This window comes from Mobula hypostoma, chromosome 7, assembly GCF_963921235.1.
Source record: "Mobula hypostoma chromosome 7, sMobHyp1.1, whole genome shotgun sequence".
NCBI lineage: Eukaryota > Metazoa > Chordata > Chondrichthyes > Myliobatiformes > Myliobatidae > Mobula > Mobula hypostoma.
In genome coordinates, this window is record NC_086103.1 from 95,225,432 (window position 1) to 95,246,661 (window position 21,230).

Below are 21,230 nucleotides of genomic sequence, written 5' to 3' on the forward strand. Positions count from 1 at the left end.
GGGAACAGGAGTGCCATTGTTATTTCAAAGGAAAAATGCAAACTCAAAGGTCACCTGGACTAGATGGACTACATCCCAGAGTCCTGAGAGAGGTTGCTGAAGAGATAATGGATGCATTGGACATGATCATTCAAAAAAAAATCACTTGATTCTGGAGGAGTGGAAGATTGTAATTGTCACTCCACTCTTTAAAAAGGGAGGAGGGCAAAAGAAAGGAAATTATAGGTTAGCTAGCCCAACCTCAGTGTTAGAAAGTGTTGGAGTCCATTATTAAAGATGAGGTTTCGAGGTACTTGGAGACTAATGATAAAATAATCGAAGTCAGCATGGTTTCCGAAAAGGGAAATCTTGCCTGACAAACCTGTTGAGTTCTTCGAGGAAGTAACAAGCAGGGTGGACAAAGGAGAGGCAGTGGATATCATTTACTTGGATTTTCAGAAGGCATTTGATAAAGTGATGTACATGAGGCGATTTAACAAGATAAAATCCCATGGCATTACAGGAAAGATACTGGGATGGATAAAGGAATGGCTGACAAGCGGGAGGCAGCCTTGGCTGCCACTGACTAGTGGTGTTCCTCAGGGTCAGTATTGGGACTGCTACTTTTCACATTGTTTGTCAATGATTTAGATAATGGAACTGATGGCTTTGTGGCAAAGTCTGCAGATGATACAAAGATATGAGACGGGTAAGCTAGTGCTGAGGAAGCAATACAATTGCAGAAGGACTTAAGATTTATTGGAAGAATGGGCAAAAAAGTGCCAGATGGAATACAGTGTTGGTAAATGTATGATCATGCATTTTGGTAAAAGGAACAATAGTGCAGACTATTATCTAAATGGAGCGAAAATTCAAAACAGCAGAAGTGCAAAGGGACTTAGGAAACCTCGTGCAAGACTCCCAGAGGTTAATTTACAGGTTGAGTGTGATAAAGAAGGCAAATGTAATGTTGCCATTTATTTCAAGGGGAATAGAATATAAAAAGGTATAATGCTGAGGCTTTATAAGGCTGTAGTCAGGTCACACTTGGAGTACTGTCAACAGTTTTGGGCCCCATATCTCAGAAAGGATGTGTTGTCATTGGAAAGAGTCCAGAGAAGATTCACAGGGATGGTTCCAGGAATGAAGGGGTTAACATATGAGGAGCATTTAGCAGCTTTGAGCCTGTACTCACTGGAATTTAGAAGAATGCTGGGGGATCTATTTGAAACCTACCGTATGTTGAAAGGACTAGACAAGTTGGATTTGGAAAGGATGTTTCCTATGGTGGGGGTGTCCAGAACTAGAGGGGTGACCTTTTAAAACAGATAGAGAGAAATATTTTTTAAAAGCCAGAGAGTAGTGAATCTGTGGAATGCTCTGCCACAGACAGCTGTGGAGGCCAGGACCATGGGTATATTTAAAGCAAAATTTAATAGTTTACCAAATAGTCAGGGCATCAAAGGTTATAGCGAGAAGGCAGGTGTAATGGGTTGACTGGGTTCCATGATGAAATGGCAGAGCAGACTCGGGCTGAATGGCCTAATTTTGTTCCTATTCCTAATGGTCTAAGTTATGTTACAGCCTAATAAAACTCTGGTTGGATTACATTTAGAGAAATGCAATCAATTCTTGATATGTTATTACAAGAATGATATGGAGGCTGTGAGAAAGGTGGTTTACCAGGATGCTGCCTCTTTCGGAGAATATGCTTGAGGAAAGGTTAGAAAAGCTGGGGAGGCTTCTTTAGAATAATGAAGGGCAAAGGAAGACGATAGAAATTTACAAAATAATGTGAATATAGATGGAATAGACAGCAAGTAATCTTTTTTCCAGGACTGAGATGTCTAGTATTAGAATACAGGTGACCCCCGCTTTTTGAACATTCGCTTTACGAAACCTCGCTGTTACAAAAAGACCTACATTAGTTACCTGTTTTCGCTAATAGAAGGTGTTTTCACTGTTAAAAAAAAAGAAGCGCGTGAAATAAGCAGCGCACGAGAAAAGGCAGCGTGCGCCCTGAACAGCTAAGCTCCTCCCCCAGAACTGTATTCCAGCCGGCATTGCTTAAACACGTGCCTGTGAGCATCCGTTTGCAAGATGAGTTCTAAGGTATCAGAAAAGCCTAAAAGAGCTCGTAAGGGTGTTACACTTAGCATAAAACTAGACATAATTAAGCGTTTCAATCATGGTGAACGAAGCAAGGACAAAGTGAATTTGGCTTGTGGAAGCTGACGAAGATGATATTGAAGAGGTTTTGGCATCCCATGACCAAGAAGGGATAGATGAAGAGCTGATGCAATTGGAAGAGGAAAGGATAACAATCGAAACCGAATGCAGTAGCGAATGGACTGAAAGTGAAGTCGTCCAGGACCTACCAGGGTACGTAGGTTTAGGGTATATTTGCAAGATGGTTTGAGTGCTCACAAAGAACTGTATGACTGAAAAACCTGCGAGGCTAATCAGTCAAGCATACTGTCGTTTTTCAAGCCTTCCACATCAGCCACAGCAGACGACGAACCTCGACCTTCGACATCGAGGCAGGCAGACATAGAAGAAGATGACCTGCCTGCCCTGATGGAAACAGACAATGATGAGATGACACCCCAGTGTCCCATCACCCCAACCCCTGGGCCGCAGACCGATACATTGCCGCGGAAAATGCAGCGATAGCGGGGACGTACCCAACACATCTTTAAGAAAAAAAAGCCGAAATAAACAAGCTAATTAATTAGGTGCCACCCGTCACGTAAATGTCAGCTCAGATCAGAGGCGACGCAATTGGCAATTTACGTGCTGGGCGACACCTAATTAATTAGCTTGTTTATCTCGGCTTTTTTCTAAATGATATGCTGGGTGCGTCCCAGCTACCACTGTACTCATGCATGCTTCGCGGATTGGTATCAGTCGGCAGCCTGGAGGTTGGGACCACTGTACCACCCCAACCTCCGACGACTCAGCCTAACACACCATCATCAGTGTGCTCGGCGCTGTCTTCCTAATTCCGGTAAGTGATACTACACTGTACATACGTTATTTCTACTTTATACAGGCTGTGTTTTTATGCGTTATTTGGTATGATTTGGCAGCTTCATAGCTTAAAGGTTACTGGAGAGAGTGTTTCTGCCGAGAGCGCTTGTGTGAGATTTTTGCTACAGTGAACAGTGCAGCAATGATTGTGGAAAAGTATTTCTACTTTATATAGGCTGTGTATTTATCATACCATTCCTGCTTTTACTATATGTTACTATTATTTTAAGTTTTATGTGTTATTTGGCATGATTTGGTAGGTTATTTTTGGGTCTGCGAATGCTCACAAATTTTCCCCATTTAAATAAATGGTAATTGCTTCTTCGCTTTACGACATTTCGGCTTACGAACCATTTCACAGGAACGCACTACCTTCAGTTGGCAGGGGAAACCTGTATATGCACTTCATACAAAAGGGGGAAGTACAAAGGAGGTATGCAAGGCAAGTTATTTTTAAAGCAGAGTGTGGGGACCTGGAATGCACAATCATGAGTGGCGGTAGAAGCAATTAGCAGAGGAGCTTTAAGTGACTCTTAGATAGGCACATTAGTACGCAGAACAGGGAGAGATATGTTTGAATCATTAGCTTAATAAGTTCAGCACAACATCATGGGCTGAAGTACCAGCAATGTTGTCCTGTAATGTACGGTCCTAAACTCTATGTATTGCACTTTGAGACAAATTTCAAGATCTGAGGGGTAAATTTCTGAGGGATAATCATCATCTGAGGACGGTGATCATCTCCAGTGGCTGCCATAGGAAGTGATAGGAGCAGATAAAAATACAATGCTTAAAAGGAGTTTGGATAGGTACTTGGATAGTTGTGGAGTGATAATGGGTCTAATGTGGGCAAATAGAATTCATTGCCATAGACAGCTGTGGAAGCTAAGTCTATGGCTATATCTAAAGCAGAGATTGATAGGTTCTTGAATAGTAACAGCATTAAAAATAATGGGGAAAAGGCAGAAGGATTGGGTTAAGAGGGAAAATAAATCAATCATGATTGAAAGGTAGAGCAGACTTGATGGGCTAAATGGCCTAATTCTTATAGTCTTATTCCCAGTCAGACAACTTTGCTCTGGGCCTTCGACATTGTTCAATGAATACTAATGCAAGCTCAAAAGAAGAGTATTCATCATATCGCCCTCAGAACTTCGATGATGTAAACCATTTCAGATCATTAGCCTTCCAATACAATCAGAACTGTCCAGTTAAAGAAAGGACATCTGGAGATGTTACCTGGCCTACTGAATATTCCTAGCAAGATTTTCATTTCAGATTTCCAGTATTGTTAATGATTTGCTTCTCTTCAATGTATTGTACAATTTCAGTGTTTGCCTCTTCAATATACATCATTCCATTTCAGTACTTTTTTTTTTAAGATAAGTTCCATTCCCTTCATCTACTTCTCCCCAAAACCCCTTCAAGAATATTTGTGATTAGCAAGCTCTCACCACCCTCTCTCAACTCGTTCCATCTCCCCTCTTGGCTCTCTTGCTATCACACATACTCCCTTAATCCCTTCGTTCTCTCCATCCTTTGCAATAATTAAAACAAAATTTCCAGCATCTAGTTTGTTTTTAAACTTTTGGTTTAAGAGTAGGTTGACAAAGCTAGAGGAATGTAATCTTGGAAGATATGTCTATCTGCAGGGCACTTTCTCGGGAAGTTTGTGCTGAGATGTACAAAATTATAGAAGCAAATGCGATATAAAAATAAAGGGCACATTTCCCTTAGGCGGTAGAAAAATGATGGTGGGGTGGGGAAAGATGTTGCAAATAATCAAGAATGCTAAAAGATATGCTGGCTCTAAGCTTTGTAATTATAGCCATACTGCAAAAGAAATTGTGCTAAACTTTATAAAGCCAAACATTGGAAAAAGAAAATCATGGTCTTGAATGGGCTGCAGAGGAGAACATAGTGGAAGGTGTTTAATGGTAGTTTAGCTGCAAGGAGAATCACAAACAGGAGAAAATCTGCAGATGCTGGAAATCAAGGTAATGCACACAAAATGCTGGAGAAACTCAGCAGGCCACAGCTACATGAGTTTATTTTGTGTAAAGATATCTGAGAATTTTGCTCAACATTATACATGGAATAGCTCCGATGAATGGTTTAAGGTAAATCCAAAGAAATAAAGGCCAAATTTCGTATTGACAACTTCTCCATTTTCAGAAATTAGTTATTTAAATATCATTGACTACTCTATTTGTACCACAAATTAGAAATGCAGGTTACTGCTTTCCCAACACCACACCCCAAATAACAGATCAGATGTCTGTTTCTTTGAATTCCTTTAGTGGCAAATTGATCAGCAGGAAATTTGCCCAATTTAACCAAATTAATCCTTAATTCTCCTTGCACAGTATAGCAAAATGTTAAATATACATACCAATCACAGTCACCGTGCTTGTTTCTTGATAATTTCCCAATGGAAAAGTAACCACTTTGCAGATGTAGTTTCCAGAGTCTGAAAATCTGACTTTGGTAATAACAATGGTTGCATCTTTTGAAGATGGATTTGTGAACTCAGCTCTTCCTGAATAATCTCCTTGGATTGAAATTCCATATTTAGGATGAAACACTGCAACAGTGTCTGTAGTTCCACGTTCTTGCTTCTCCCAGGAGATCTGAGTTACATTTTCCTTCACAGTTACAAAACACTTTAAGGTGACATTTTTCCCCAAGATTGCAGATATTTTCTGATCGACTGCAACAGGACTAGCCAAAGCCCCTGTTAAGATATAAAAATAATAATTCAATAGCAAAAGTTCACTTTTCCACACACTATAAAGAAAAATACTGTAAGCTCTCCTTTCAGCATATAGTAGAAGTGTATTGTAGTCCTGATGAAAAATCTCAGTCCGAAATGTCAACTGGTTACTTTTTTCCATAGATACTGCCTGGCCTGCAGAGTTCCTCCAGCATCTTGTGTGTGTTGCTCAGATTTCCAGCATCTGCAGATTTTCTCTTCGTTGTTTGTTATTATGCTTCAAAGTTGAAATTCAAGTTCTGATCTTTACTCAGGAATGTGATCTCCACCAGGACAGTGATGAGGATTGTATTACTAAAAGCTAAATGATGGTGTGAAAGAAAGAAAATCAAGCAGGTCCTCCTTCCTGAGGCAAGAACTGAATACATTGAAAATGTACATATGCAAATTAACTCCAGCCATACATGATTTCAAATCACACAAAAATATGGATTTGCTTTCAACTATCTCATACTGTGAAAGTAATAAGAGTAACAAAAGGAACATAGCCTGCAATACTTTTGCAATAAAGCATAAAACATAAGGTGGTGCACTAAGCTTTGGAAAAAAAAGTTTTGACAAAAGACAGTAAAATCTACAGGAAACATCATTCGAGTTTACCATTGTAAATATGTAATTCTGCAAAGTTAATATTTTGAATATAGACAGGCAAAGTTGATGATTATAACCACTGAAACATTAATCATTTTGTCTTTGTGTTTAAAAAGTGTAACACCCTGAGGAGAGAACTCAATTCTCTGCAAAAGATCTGCTGTTTTGAATAAAACTTCTACATCTTCCAGTTACATCTTATGTATGGCTCAGTTTATTCAATCACAACATTCAAAGTAGATAGCCACACATTTTCCCATATTATATTCCATCTGTTACGTACCCCGTAACTGGGTTGCCAAACCAGCAGAAATGGACCACTTAGTTGGAGTCTGAATTACTGGAACTAAGAAAGTTTTATTAAAGAAATAAGTAACACAGTACTCTAATCGTAAGGATATGAATGCAACAGATTAGCAATGATAAAACACACACGTACACAGAACTAGGGTAATAGGATCAACCAAGCTCTATCGCAGTCTAGGGGTAAAATGATCAGTCTCAAGTGACGCAGAGTTCAGTGCAGTTTAGGACAGTTCGCAGTAATCGCTGTTGGGAGGAGGGAGAGGGGAGAGGGAGAGGGAGAGGGAGAGGGAGAGGGAGAGGGAGAGGGAGAGGGAGAGGGAGAGGGAGAGGGAGAGGGAGAGGGAGAGGGAGAGGGAGAGGGAGAGGGAGAGGGAGAGGGAGAGGGAGAGGGAGAGGGAGAGGGAGAGGGAGAGGGAGAGGGAGAGGGAGAGGGAGAGGGAGAGGGAGAGGGAGAGGGAGAGGGAGAGGGAGAGGGAGAGGGAGAGGGAGAGGGAGAGGGAGAGGGAGAGGGAGAGGGAGAGGGAGAGGGAGAGGGAGAGGGGAGAGGGAGAGGGAGAGGGAGAGGGAGAGGGAGAGGGAGAGGGAGAGGGAGAGGGAGAGGGAGAGGGAGAGGGAGAGGGAGAGGGAGAGGGAGAGGGAGAGGGAGAGGGAGAGGGAGAGGGAGAGGGAGAGGGAGAGGGAGAGGGAGAGGGAGAGGGAGAGGGAGAGGGAGAGGGAGAGGGAGAGGGAGAGGGAGAGGGAGAGGGAGAGGGAGAGGGAGAGGGAGAGGGAGAGGGAGAGGGAGAGGGAGAGGGAGAGGGAGAGGGAGAGGGAGAGGGAGAGGGAGAGGGAGAGGGAGAGGGAGAGGGAGAGGGAGAGGGAGAGGGAGAGGGAGAGGGAGAGGGAGAGGGAGAGGGAGAGGGAGAGGGAGAGGGAGAGAGAGAATGAATGCAAATCTCGGGCGAACCCTTTTATGTCTTCTGTGGTTACCGACTGTGACCCCTCCGTTCCGGATATGACCGTTCTTCCGCGGTGAACCCGGCACCCAGGCAAGGGCGGACACACACACCACGTTCCCGCCGATCGTACCTCTTCACTCTGTGCGTCTATGGTCGGTTCCCACGACCAGATCTCCAAACTCCTACCAACTTGTGGGGGCACACCGCTTTTCCAGGGTCTCGGTATCTCGTGATCTCGTGTCTTAGCAAACCTGTTCTTTTTATCCCTCTGCTGGGGTATCGCCTGTCCACCAAACTTCAAACAGTTCAGGTTCAAAGCAACCGGTCTGTCAATACTCGGAACTGTGTCTCTTTTCGTTATCTCTCTCCTCTCTCATTAACATTTTGAACATTTCTCCATTTGTCTCTCTTACCTCTCTCATCAGCATCAATCTTCTGATAACCTGGTTTTTCGTCACCGTGTTCCCACTCACTCACCCAACTTTGTCCAGAACCCAGAAGCAAGTTGCCGTTCTCCTCTGTATTCACAATCCCACCAGGTTTAGCATCATGAAATTTGGTAAATGACATTTGGTCCCATACACAGATTGCAATGAACAAGGACCCAAGCATAGATCCCTTTTGCACTCCACTAATCACAGGCGAACAATCTGAAAAAGTGTTTCTTTCCAGTCTTTCCTTTTTTACCATTATCTAATTCCCAATCCCTATCAAAATATTCTTGAATTCATATTTTCCAACCTAACTAACTTTATCAAAATCCTTATTAAAACCCATATAGATCAGCTTTGCTGGATCACCTTTATATAGTCTATTAATTAAATTCTTAAAGAACTCCAAGAGTTCGAAAGTTATTTACTTTCCATAAATCTACATTGACAGTCCTCAATGCTATATCCCCCAAAAGATGATCCATTATTCCATATTTCTTTATGAATTTCACATTTTCACTTCCATACAACTTGGTAATTCTCTTCCTTCCTGCACCACCCCCTTCAGCTTTTCATAATGGATTAGGTCTGCTACCTTTCAACCGACATGAATAATTCCATAATCTGCAGAATTCTGGAAGATAACAAGATGGTGATACAGTATCTGTCATCTCCAAAAACAACGCTCTTTAAAGCAACACTCACAACATGCTGGAGGAACTCAGGTCCTCAGGAACTGTAGAAACTATGAGTCGACATTTCGGGCCGGAACCCTTCATCAGGTCCTCCAGCGTGTTGTGATGTTGCTTTGACCCCAGCATCTGCAGATTATTTTGTGACAATATTCTTTAAAATTCTGGAATGTAGAGCACTGAGTCAGAGTACTGCAGCAGAGAAACAAGCTCTTGGCCTACCTAGTCCATATTAACCTGATCACCCACCTTGATCCATCTACTTGCACTCAGACAATATCCCTGATCCATGCAGCTATCCAAATTTCTCTTAAGATTTTGCAATTGAAAATTCATTACCACTTCTACTTGCATCACCCACTGAGTAAAACTGTTCTCCCTCAGGTTCCCCTTAAATATTTAATCATTTGCCTATAATCTATGACCTGTTGTCTCACACAGTCTACGGGGAAATAGCCTGCTTGTAGTTACCCAATCAATACCCTCAATTTTGTAAACCCCCAAGAACTCCCCTCAAGTTCTCCTACGCTCCAGGGAATAACGTCCCAACCTATTGCAATGGTTCTTTTAACTCAGATCCACAAGTCCCTGCACCATCCCTGTAAATCTTCTCTACACTTCTTCAAGCTTTTGATATTGTTCCTATAGGTAGCTGATCAAAATTGCATACAATGCTCCAAATTTGGCCTCACCAACATTTACAACACAAATCCTAACTTCTATACAGGCGTCCCCTGCTTTTCGAACGTTCGCTTTACGAAACCTCACTGTTACAAAAGACCTACATTAGTTACCTGTTTTCGCTAACAGAAGGTGTTTTCACTGTTACAAAAAAAGACAGCACGCGTGGAAAATCAGCGCGGTGAAAAAAAATCAGCGCATGGAAAATAAAATCAGCGCGTGCCCTGAGCAGCCGCTTTTCCCGGATTTGAAACGGTATTCTCGCTGGCATTGCTTAAACACGTGCCTGTGAGCAGCCATTAGCAAGATGAGTTCTAAGGTATTGGAAAAGCCTAAAAGAGCTCGTAAGGGTGTTACACTTAGCATAAAACTAGACATAATTAAGCGTTTCGATCGTGGTGAACGAAGTAAGGACCACACATAAAAGTTGCTGGTGAACGCAGCAGGCCAGGCAGCATCTCGAGGAAGAGGTGCAGTCGACGTTTCAGGCCGAGACCCTTCGTCAGGACTAACTGAAGGAAGAGTGAGTAAGGGATTTGAAAGTTGGAGGGGGAGGGGGAGGGGGAGATCCAAAATGATAGGAGAAGACAGGAGGGGGAGGGATAGAGCCAAGAGCTGGACAGGTGATAGGCAAAAGGGATACCAGAGGATCATGGGACAGGAGGTCCGGGAAGAAAGACGGGGGGCGGGATCCCAGAGGATGGGCAAGGGGTATATTCAGAGGGACAGAGGAAGAAAAAGGAGAGCGAGAGAAAGAATGTGTGTATAAAAATAAGTAACAGATGGGGTACGAGGGGGAGGTGGGGCATTAGCGGAAGTTAACCCCATCTATTACTTATTTTTATACACACATTCTTTCTCTCGCTCTCCTTTTTCTCCCTCTGTCCCTCTGAATATACCCCTTGCCCATCCTCTGGGATCCCGCCCCCCCCCCCGTCTTTCTTCCCGGACCTCCTGTCCCATGATGCTCTCGTATCCCATGACCAAGAACTGATAGGTGAAGAGCTGATGCAATTGCAAGAAGAAAGGATAACAATTGAAACCGAATACAGTAGCAAACGGACCGTAGGTGAAGTCGTCCAGGAACAGAACGTGAGGCAACTACGTGAGATTTTCGCTGCAATGATAAAGTACGACTTTAATTTTGAAAGGGTACATCGGTTTAGGGCATATTTGCAGGATGGTTTGAGGCTTACAAAGAACTGTATGATAGAAAAATGTGCGAGAGTAAGCAGTCAAGCAAGCCTTCCACATCAGCCACAGCAGACAATGAACCTCAACCTTCAACATCGAGGCGGGCAGTCATAGGAGAAGATGAGCTGCCTGCCCTAATGGAAACAGACGACGATGAGATGACACCCCAGTCTCCCACCACCCCAATCCCCAGGCCCCAGACAGATACCGATTCGCGGAGAATGCAGCAGTAGCCGGGACGCACACAACACATCTTTAAGAAAAAGCCGAAATAAACATGCTAATTAATTAGGTGCCGCCCGGCATGTAATAGTCAGCCCAGATCAGAGGTGATTGCCGACTGCATCACCTCTGATCTGGGCTGACATTTACGTGCCAGGCAGCACCTAACTAATTAGCATGTTTATTTCGGCTTTTTTCTTAAAGATGTGCTGTGTGCCTCCCGGCTACCGCTGTACCCCTGCATGCTTCATGGATCGGTATCGGGTTGTTGCCCGGAGGGTGGGGGCCACTGCACCACCCAAACTCCGACCACTCAGCCTAACACACCACCATCAGTGTGCTTGCTGTCTTCCCGATTCCAGTAAGTGGTACTACACTGTACATACATTATTTCTACTTTATATCGGCTGTGTATTTTTACGTGTTATTTGGTATGATTTGGCAGCTTCATAGCCTAAAAGTTACTGGAGAGAGTGTTTTGCCAAGAGCGCTTGCGTGAGATTTTAGCTACAGAGAACAGTGCAGGCATTCGTTGTAGAGAAGTATTTCTAATTTATATAGGTATATTTATTTATTAATTTATATAGGTATAATTTATATGATATTTATCATATCATTCCTGCTTTTACTATATGTTATTGCTATTTTAGGTTTTATGTGTTATTCGGCATGATTTGGTAGGTTATTTTTGGGTCTGCGAACGCTCACAAATTTTTCCCATATAAATAAATGGTAATTGCTTCTTCACTTTACAACATTCTGGCTTACGAACCGTTTCATGGGAACGTTCTACCTTCAGATGGCGGGGGAAATCTGTACTCAATACTTACTCTGATTTATGAAGGTCAATGTGCCAAAAGTTCTCGTTACGACTATCTACCTGTCATGCCACTTTCAAGGAGTTATGGATATATATTCCCAGGTCACTTTTCTACTGCATGCATCAGTGCCCTGTTGTGCAAGTCTACCCTGATTGAAGTGTCTGCTGTTGCCATTCTCTGCCTCATAAGCATAAAGGCCAGGAATCACTGTCAGGTAGACCACAATGTCTGTGTGGGTTTGAAGTCTTGAACTTGAAAACATTTTCTCTGACAGCCAGTGCAGGCTCACTCACGACATCAATGAACTTCATCACTGATGTCTCAGTTCAGCACGACCAATATATGGGAAATGATCTGATTCTTCCTCTGTCTCATAAGGCTCTTACTGGCAGAGATTATGCAGTGGTGGCGATTAGAAACATAGAAAACAGGTTCTTTGGCCAACAATGCTGTGCCGAACATGTACTTATTTAGAATTTACCTAAGGTTACCTATAGCCCTCCACTTTCCCAAGCTCCATGTACCTAACCCGGAGTCTCTTAAAAGACCCTATTGTATCCATCTCCACCACCATTGCCGGAAGCACATTCCACGCACTCATCACTCCCCATGTAAAAAACGTACCCCTGACATCTCCTCTATACCTACTTCCAAGCACCTTAAAACTGTGCCCTCTTGTGCTAGCCATTTCAGCCCTGGGAAAAAGCCTCTGACTATCCACATGACCATTGACTCTCATCATTTTATACATCTTTATCAAGTCACCTCTCATCTGCCCCAGCTCCAAGGAGAAAAGACAGAGTTCACTCAAACTATTCTCATTAATCATGCTCCCCAATCCAGGCAACATCTTTGTAAATATCCTCTGCACCCTTTCTATAGCTTCCACATCCTTCCTGTATTGAGGAGACCAGAATTGAGCACAGCACTCCACGTGGGGTCTGACCAGGGTCCTATATGGCTGCAACATGACCTCTCAGCTCTTAAACTCAATCCCACAGTTCATGAACGCCAATGCACTGTATGCCTTCTTAACCACAGAGTCAACCTGTACAGCAGCTTTGAGTGTCCCATGGACTTGGCCACCATGATCCCTCTGATCCTCCACACTGCCAAGAGTCTTACCAATAATACTATAATCTGCCATCATATTTGACCTACCAAAATGAACCACCTCACACTTAAAAGCACAAACACGAGGAATTCTGCAGATGCTGGAAATTGAAGCAACATACATAAAAGTTGCTGGTGCAGGCAGCATCTCTAGGAAGAGGTACAGTCGACGTTTCGGGCCGAGACCCTTCGTCAGGACTAACTGAAAGAACAGCTAGTAAGAGATTTGAAAGTGGGAGGGGGAGGGATGGAGCCAAAAGCTGGACAGGTGATTGGCAAAAGGGATATGAGAGGATCATGGGACAGGAGGCCCAGGGATCAGGAAAAGTGGGCGAGGGAACCCAGAGGATGGGCAAGGGGTATAGTCAGAGGGGCAGAGGGAGAATAAGGAGAGAGAAAGAATGTGTGTATATAAATAAATAACGGATGGGGTACGAGGGGGAGGTGGGGCATTAGCGGAAGTTAGAGAAGTCAATGTTCGTGCCACCAGGTTGGAGGCTACCCAGACGGAATACAAGGTGTTGTTCCTCCAACCTGAGTGTGGCTTCATCTTGACAGTAGAGGAGGCCATGGATAGACATATCAGAATGGGAATGGGATGTGGAATTAAAATGTATGGCCACTGGGAGATCCTGCTTTCTCTGGCGGACAGAGCGTAGGTGTTCAGCAAAACGATCTCCCAGTCTGCGTTGGGTCTCGCCAATATATAGAAGGCCACATGGGGAGCACTGGAGGAAGTGTAAGGGCATATGTAGCACTTGTTCCACTTGCAAGGATAAGTGCCAGGAGGGAGATCAGTGGGGAGGGCTGGGGGGGGGTACGAATGGACATGGGAGTCACGTAGGGAGCCATCCCTGCGTAAGGCGGGGCAGGGGGGAGGGAAGATGTGCTTAGTGGTGGAATCCCGTTGGAGGTGGCGGAAGTTATGGAGAATAATATGTTGGATCCGGAGGCTGGTAGGGTGGTAGGTGAGGACCAGGGGAACTCGATTCCCAGTGGGGTGGCAGGAGGATGGAGTGAGAGCAGATGGGCGTGAAATGGGGGAGATGCGTTTGAGAGCAGAGTTGATGGTGGAGGAAGGGAAGCCCCTTTCTTTAAAAAAGGAGGACATCTCTCTCGTCTTGGAACAAAAAGCCTCATCCTGAGAGCAGTTGCGGCGGAGATGGGGGAATTGCGAGAAGGAGATGGCATTTTTGCAAGAGACAGGGTGAGAAGAGGAATAGTCCAGATAGCTGTGAAAGTCAGTAGGCTTATAGTAGACATCAGTAGATAAGCTGTCTCCAGAGATAGAGACAGAAAGATCTAGAAAGGGGAGAGAGGTGTCGGAAATGGACCAGGTAAACTTGAGGGCAGGGTGAAAGTCGGAGGCAAAGTTAATAGAAACATAGAAAACATAGAAAATAGGTGCAGGAGTAGGCCATTCAACCCTTCGAGCCTGCACCGCCATGGCTGATCATCCAACTCAGAACCCTGCACCAGCCTTCCCTCCATACCCTCTGATCCCCCTAGCCACAAGGGCCATATCTAACTCCCTCTTAAATATAGCCAATGAACTGGCCTCAACTGTTTCCTGTGGCAGAGAATTCCACAGATTCACCACTCTCGGTGTGAAGAAGTTTTTCCTAATCTCAGTCCTAAAAGGCTTCGCCTTTATCCTCAAACCGTGACCCCTCGTTCTGGACTTCCCCAACATCGGGAACAATCTTCCTGCATCTAGCCTGTCCAATCCCTTTAGGATTTTATACGTTTCAATCAGATCCCCCCTCAATCTTCTAAATTCCAACGAGTACAAGACTAGTTCATCCAGTCTTTCTTCATATGAAAGTCCTGCCATCCCAGGAATCAATCTTGTGAACCTTCTTTGTACTCCCTCTATGGCAAGGATGTCTTTCCTCAGATTAGGGGACCAAAACTGCACACAATACTCCAGGTGTGGTCTCACCAAGGCCTTGTACAACTGCAGTAGTACCTCCCTGCTCCTGTACTCGAATCCTCTTGCTATAAATGCCAGCATACCATTCCCCTTTTTCACCGCCTGCTGTACCTGCATGCCCACTTTCAATGACTGGTGTATAATGACACCACCCAGGTCTCGTTGCACCTCCCCTTTTCCTAATCGGCCACCATTCAGATAATAATCTGTTTTCCTATTTTTGCTACCAAAGTGGATAACTTCATATTTCTCCACATTAAATTGCATCTACCATAAATTTGCCCACTCACCTAACCTATCCAAATCACCCTGCATCCTCTTAGCATCCTCCTCACAGCTAACACTGCCGCCCAGCTTCGTGTCATCCGCAAACTTGGAGATGCTGCATTTAATTCCCTCATCCAAGTCATTAATATATATTGTAAACAGCTGGGGTCCCAGCACTGAGCCTTGCGGTACCCCACTAATCACTGCCTGTCATTCTGAAAAGGTCCCGTTTATTCCCACTCTTTGCTTCCTGTCTGCTAACCAATTCTCTATCCACATCAATACCTTACCCCCAATACCGTGTGCTTTAAGTTTGCACACTAATCTCCTGTGTGGGACCTTGTCAAAAGCCTTTTGAAAATCCAAATATACCACATCCACTGGTTCTCCCCTATCCACTCTTCTAGTTACATCCTCAAAAAAATTCTATGAGATTCATCAGACATGATTTTCCTTTCACAAATCCATGCTGACTTTGTCCGATGATTTCACCGCTTTCCAAATGTGCTGTTATCACATCTTTGATAACTGACTCCAGCAGTTTTCCCACCACCGACGTTAGGCTAACTGGTCTATAATTCCCCGGTTTCTCTCTCCCTCCTTTTTTAAAAAGAGGGGTTACATTAGCCACCCTCCAATCCTCAGGAACTAGTCCAGAATCTAATGAGTTTTGAAAAATTATCACGAGTGCATCACTATTTCTTGGGCTACTTCCTTAAGCACTCTGGGATGCAGACCATCTGGCCCTGGGGATTTATCTGCCTTTAAACCCTGCAATTTACCTAACACCACTTCCCTACTAACATGCATTTCGCTCGGTTCCTCCATCTCACTGGACCCTCTGTCCCCTACTATTTCTGGAAGATTATTTATGTCCTCCTTAGTGAAGACAGAACCAAAGTAATTATTCAATTGGTCTGCCATGTCCTTGCTCCCCATAATCAATTCACCTGTTTCTGTCTGTAGGGGACCTACATTTATCTTTACCAGTCTTTTCCTTTTCACATATCTATAAAAGCTTTTACAGTCAGTTTTTATGTTCCCTGCCAGTTTTCTCTCATAATCTTTTTTCCCCTTCCTAATTAAGCCCTTTGTCCTCCTCTGCTGAACTCTGAATTTCTCCCAGTCCTCAGGTGAGCCACTTTTTCTAGCTAATTTGTATGCTTCTTCTTTGGAATTGATACTATCCCTAGTGTCAGCCACGGGTGCACTACCTTCCTTGATTTATTCTTTTGCCAAACTGGGATGAACAATTGTTGTAGTTCATCCATGCAATCTTTGAATGCTTGCCATTGCATATCCACCGTCAATCCTTTAAGTGTCATTTGCCAGTCTATCTTAGCTAATTCACGACTCATACCTTCAAAGTTACCCCTCTTTAAGTTCAGAACCTTTGTTTCTTAATTAACTATGTCACTCTCCATCTTAATGAAGAATTCCACCATATTATGGTTACTCTTACCCAAGGGGCCTCTCACGACAAGATTGCTAATTAACCCTTCCTCATTGCTCAAAACCCAGTCCAGAATAGCCTGCTCTCTAGTTGGTTCCTCGACATGTTGGTTCAAAAAACCATCCCGCATACATTCCAAGAAATCCTCTTCCTCAGCACCTTTACCAATTTGGTTCACCCAATCTACATGTAGATTGAAGTCACCCATTATAACTGCTGTTCCTTTATTGCACACATTTCTAATTTCCCGTTTAATACCATCTCCGACCTCACTACTACTGTTAGGTGGCCTGTACACAACTCCCACCAGCGTTTTCTGCCCCTTAGTGTTATGCAGCTCTACCCATATCGATTCCACATCTTCCCGGCTTATGTCCTTCCTTCTATCTCCTCTTTAACCAGCAACGCCACCCCACCTCCTTTTCTTTCATGCCAATCCCTCCTGAATATTGAATATCCCTGAACGTTGAGCTCCCATCCCTTGGTCACCCTGGAGCCATGTCTCTGTGATCCCAACTATATCATAATCATTAATAGCAATCTGCACTTTCAATTCATCCACCTTGTTACGAATGCTCCTGGCATTGACACACAAAGCCATCAGGCGCTCTTTTACAACTCTCTTAGCCCTTATACAATTATGTTGAAAAGTGGCCCTTTTTGATGCTTGCCCTGGATTTGTCGGCCTGCCACTTTTACTTTTCTCCTTACTACTTTTTGCTTCTACCCTCACTTTACACCCCTCTGTCTCTCTGCACTGGTTCCCATCCCTCTGTTGTGAACTAACCTCCTCTCGCCTAGCCTCTTTAATTTGATTCCCACCCTGCAACCATTCTAGTTTAAAGTCACCTCAGTAGCCCTCGCTAATCTCCCTGCCAGGATATTGGTCCCCCTAGGATTCAAGCGTAACCCGTCCTTTTTGTACAGGTCACGCCTGCGCCAAAAGAGGTCCCAATGATCCAAAAACTTGAATCCCTGCCTCCTGCTCCAATCCCTCAGCCACGCATTTATCCTCAAACTCATCGCATTCCTACTCTCACTGTCACGTGAAGTCAACAAGCTCAGCATGCATGCAGAAGCAGCACCAATGCAGTCGTCGATGCAGCGAAGGAAAAGTAGGGGACAGATACCAGAATAGGTTTGGAACATAGATTGTTCCACAAAGCCAACAAAAAGGCAGGCATAGCTAGGACCCATACGGGTGCCCATAGCTACACCTTTAGTTTGGAGGAAGTGGGAGGAGCCAAAGGAGAAATTATTAAGAGTAAGGGCTAATTCCGCTAGACGGAGCAGAGTGGTGGTAGAGGGGAACTGATTAGGTCTGGAATCTAAAAAGAAGCGGAGAGCTTTGAGACCTTCCTGATGGGGGATGGAAGTATATAGGGACTGGACATCCATGGTGAAAATAAAGCGCTGGGGGCAAGTGAACTTAAAATCATCGAAAAGTTTAAGAGCGTGAGAAGTGTCACGAACATATAAACCTATTCTGGTATCTGTCCGCCACTTTTCCTTCGCTACATCGCCGACTGCATTGGTGATGCTTCCTGCACGCATGCTCAGCTCGTTGACTTCATTAACTTTGCCTCCAACTTTCACCCTGCACTCAAGTTTACCTGGTCCATTTCCGACACCTCCCTCCCCTTTCTGGATCTTTCTGTCTCTATCTCTGGAGACAGCTTATCTACTGATGTCTACTATAAGCCTACCAACTCTCACAGCTATCTGGACTATTCCTCTTCTCACTGTGTCTCTTGCAAAAATGCCATCCCCTTCTCGCAATTCCCCCGTCTCCACCGCATCTGCTCTCAGGATGAGGCTTTTCATTCCAGGACGAGGGAGATGTCCTCCTTTTTTAAAGAAAGGGGCTTCCTTTCCTCCACCATCAACTCTGCTCTCAAACGCATCTCCCCCATTTCACGCCCATCTGCTCTCACTCCATCCTCCTGCCACCCCACTAGGAATAGAGTTCCCCTGGTCCTCACCTACCACCCCACCAGCCTCCTGGTCCAACATATTATTCTCCGTAACTTCCGCTACCTCCAACGGGATCCCACCACTAGGCACATCTTCCCCCCCCGCCCGCTTTCCACAGGGATCGCGCCCTACGTGACTCCCTTGTCCATTCGTTCCCCCCGCCATCCCTCCCCACTGATCTCTCTCCTGGCACTTATCCTTGTAAGCAGAACAAGTGCTACACACGCCCTTACACTTCCTCCCTTACCACCATTTAGGGCCCCAGACAGTTCTTCCAGGTGAGGCGACACTTCACCTGTGAGTCGGCTGGGGTGATATACCGCGTCCAGTGCTCCCGCTGTGGCCTTCTATATATTGGCGAGACCCGACGCAGACTGGCAGATCGTTTTGCTGAACACCTATGCTCTGTCCGCCAGAGAAAGCAGGATCTCCCAGTGGCCACACATTTTAATTCCACATCCTATTCCCAGTCTGATATGTCTATCCATGGCCTCCTCTACTGTAAAGATGAAGCCACACTCAGGTTGGAGGAACAACACCTTATATTCCGTCTGAGTAGCCTCCAACCTGATGGCATGAACATTGACTTCTCTAAATTCCGCTAATGCCCCACCTTCCTCTCGTACCTCATCCGTTATTTATTCAGATACACACATTCTTTCTCTCCCTTTCCTTTTTCTCCCTCTGACTGTACCCCTTGCCCATCCTCTGTGTTTCTCCCCCCTCTCTCTTTTCCTTCTCCCTGGGCCTCCTGTCCCATGATCCTTTCATATCCCTTTTGCCAATCACCTGTCCAGCTCTTGGCTCCATCCCTCCCCCTCCTGTCTTCTCCTATCATTTTGGATCTCCCCCTCCCCCTCTCAAATCTCTTACTGGTTCTTCTTTCAGTTAGTTCTGATGAAGGGTCTCGGCCTGAAACGTCGACTGTACCTCTTCCTAGAGATGCTGCCTGGTCTGCTGCATTCACCAGCAACTTTGATGTGTGTCACCTCACACTTATCTGGGTTGAACTCCATCTGCCACTTCTCAGCCCAGTATTGCATCCTATTGATGTCCCGCTGTTACCTCTGACAGGTTTCCACACTACTCTTTGTACATACGGAATGGGGGACAGAATAATGAGTGTAATCCCCTCTGTCGGGGAAAAGATCCCTCCATATATCAATTGGACCAACATCCTCAAAAAGAGTGTTAACTTTCTTATGTAAGGACTTTGTTTCATAAGTTTTTCTATTGGAAGAGTCTAACTTTGGTTGTAATTGTAAATTTAAGTCTCCACCACCTTCTGTTTCCATTACCATAACATTAGTAATTTTCTGGAAGAAACTAATATCACTTCCTGGGGGTGCGTATATATTCAATAAAGTAACTGGATTTCCATCTATATTCCCCCTACACCAGAATACATCTGCCCTCCTTATCTCCCATTTCGAATACGTTTTCAAAATTTAGCTTGCTTGAGATGAGAATAGCAACCCCTCTTCTATGTCCTCATTTGTAGGAGGAGAAAAATAAACTAGTGAAGCCCATTCTCTTTAATTTTCCATGCTCATTATCACTTAAGTGAGTTTCCTGTAAATATACCACATGGGCTTGTTCTTTTCTCATTTTTGATAGAATTTTACTGCGCTTGACTGGATTCAACAGCCCATTAACATTAAAAGAAATGAATTTTACTTTGTCCTTAGCTATGCTGTGTATTCATCTGTTAGTGTATCACTCAAATTTGCAGAATATAACTTAATTGATCCACTCCCTGAACAAATAAGAGCCAAGAAACGTGAATAATTTAAAAAAAGGTAACGAAGGTGTGATTCCAAGGCTGGGGTCTCTAGATGACCCTGGGTTGAGCTGGAAGAAACGTCTAGCCGTGGGGGATAGCCCCTCCTACCTGTGAGATGAGGGCCCCCGCTGCAGTACCTATAAAAGCAAGTAAAAAAATCTATATGCATTACACAGAAATGATTTCACTGTGTATTCCTCCCATGTATATATTCTCATTTAGATGGGGAAAAAGGAATGAATGAATGAATTTTTAAAAATTGAGTAATATAAAATCCACATTATAATACGTATTTATCGAGACAGATATATTACCATCTAATTTTGCTTCTGTTTAGTTTATCAGCACTTTTAAGGTTAGCCAAACCTTATAGCTCTTCTAGAGGAGGTGAGGGCTGTCCTCGGAGAACTGACAGCCTCTTCCTAATATCCTCTCTTGTCCTGCTCCCATCCCCTACTTTCTCGGTTCTCTTACTATTTCCCAAGCAGACCGGGATAACTGCTCAACCAGACTTCCTCTTGGTTTGACCACACGAATGGGCAGTCCTCTGTTGTCATGTCTGTAGTTGCCCCTTCCACCGTCTGGTATAGCTGTATCCCCTCTTGGTAAAAACATAACATAGAAACATAGAATACTACAGCACATTACGGGCCCTTCGGCCCACAATGTTGTGCCGACCCTCAAACCCTGCCTCCCATATAACCCCCCACCTTAAATTCCTCCATATACCTGTCTAGTAGTCTCTTAAACTTCACTAGTGTATCTGCCTCCTCCACTGACTCAGACAGTGCATTCTACGCACCAACCACTCCCTTGAGTAAAACACTTTCCTCTAATATCCCCCTTGAACTTCCCACCCCTTACCTTAAAGCCATGTCCTCTTGTATTGAGCAGTGGTGCCCTGGGGAAGAGGTGCTGGCTATCCACTCTATCTATTCCTCTTATTATCTTGTATACCTCTATCATGTCTCCTCTCGTCCTCCTTCTCTCCAAACAGTAAAGCGCTAGCTCCTTTAATCTCTGATCATAATGCATACTCTCTAAACCAG

At 44.3% G+C, this 21,230-nt stretch overlaps 1 protein-coding gene across 2 annotated transcripts in view; it reads right to left on the reverse strand.

The window, feature by feature from the left end:
• nectin3b (nectin cell adhesion molecule 3b) overlaps nucleotides 1-21,230 on the reverse strand; it is a 158,128-nt gene that overhangs the window by 75,100 nt on the left and 61,798 nt on the right. For both annotated transcript variants that reach the window (XM_063053723.1, XM_063053722.1), the window contains exon 2: nucleotides 5,402-5,743. In XM_063053723.1, the coding sequence (XP_062909793.1) occupies nucleotides 5,402-5,743 (342 nt within the window). The remainder of the gene's footprint in view (nucleotides 1-5,401; nucleotides 5,744-21,230) is intronic.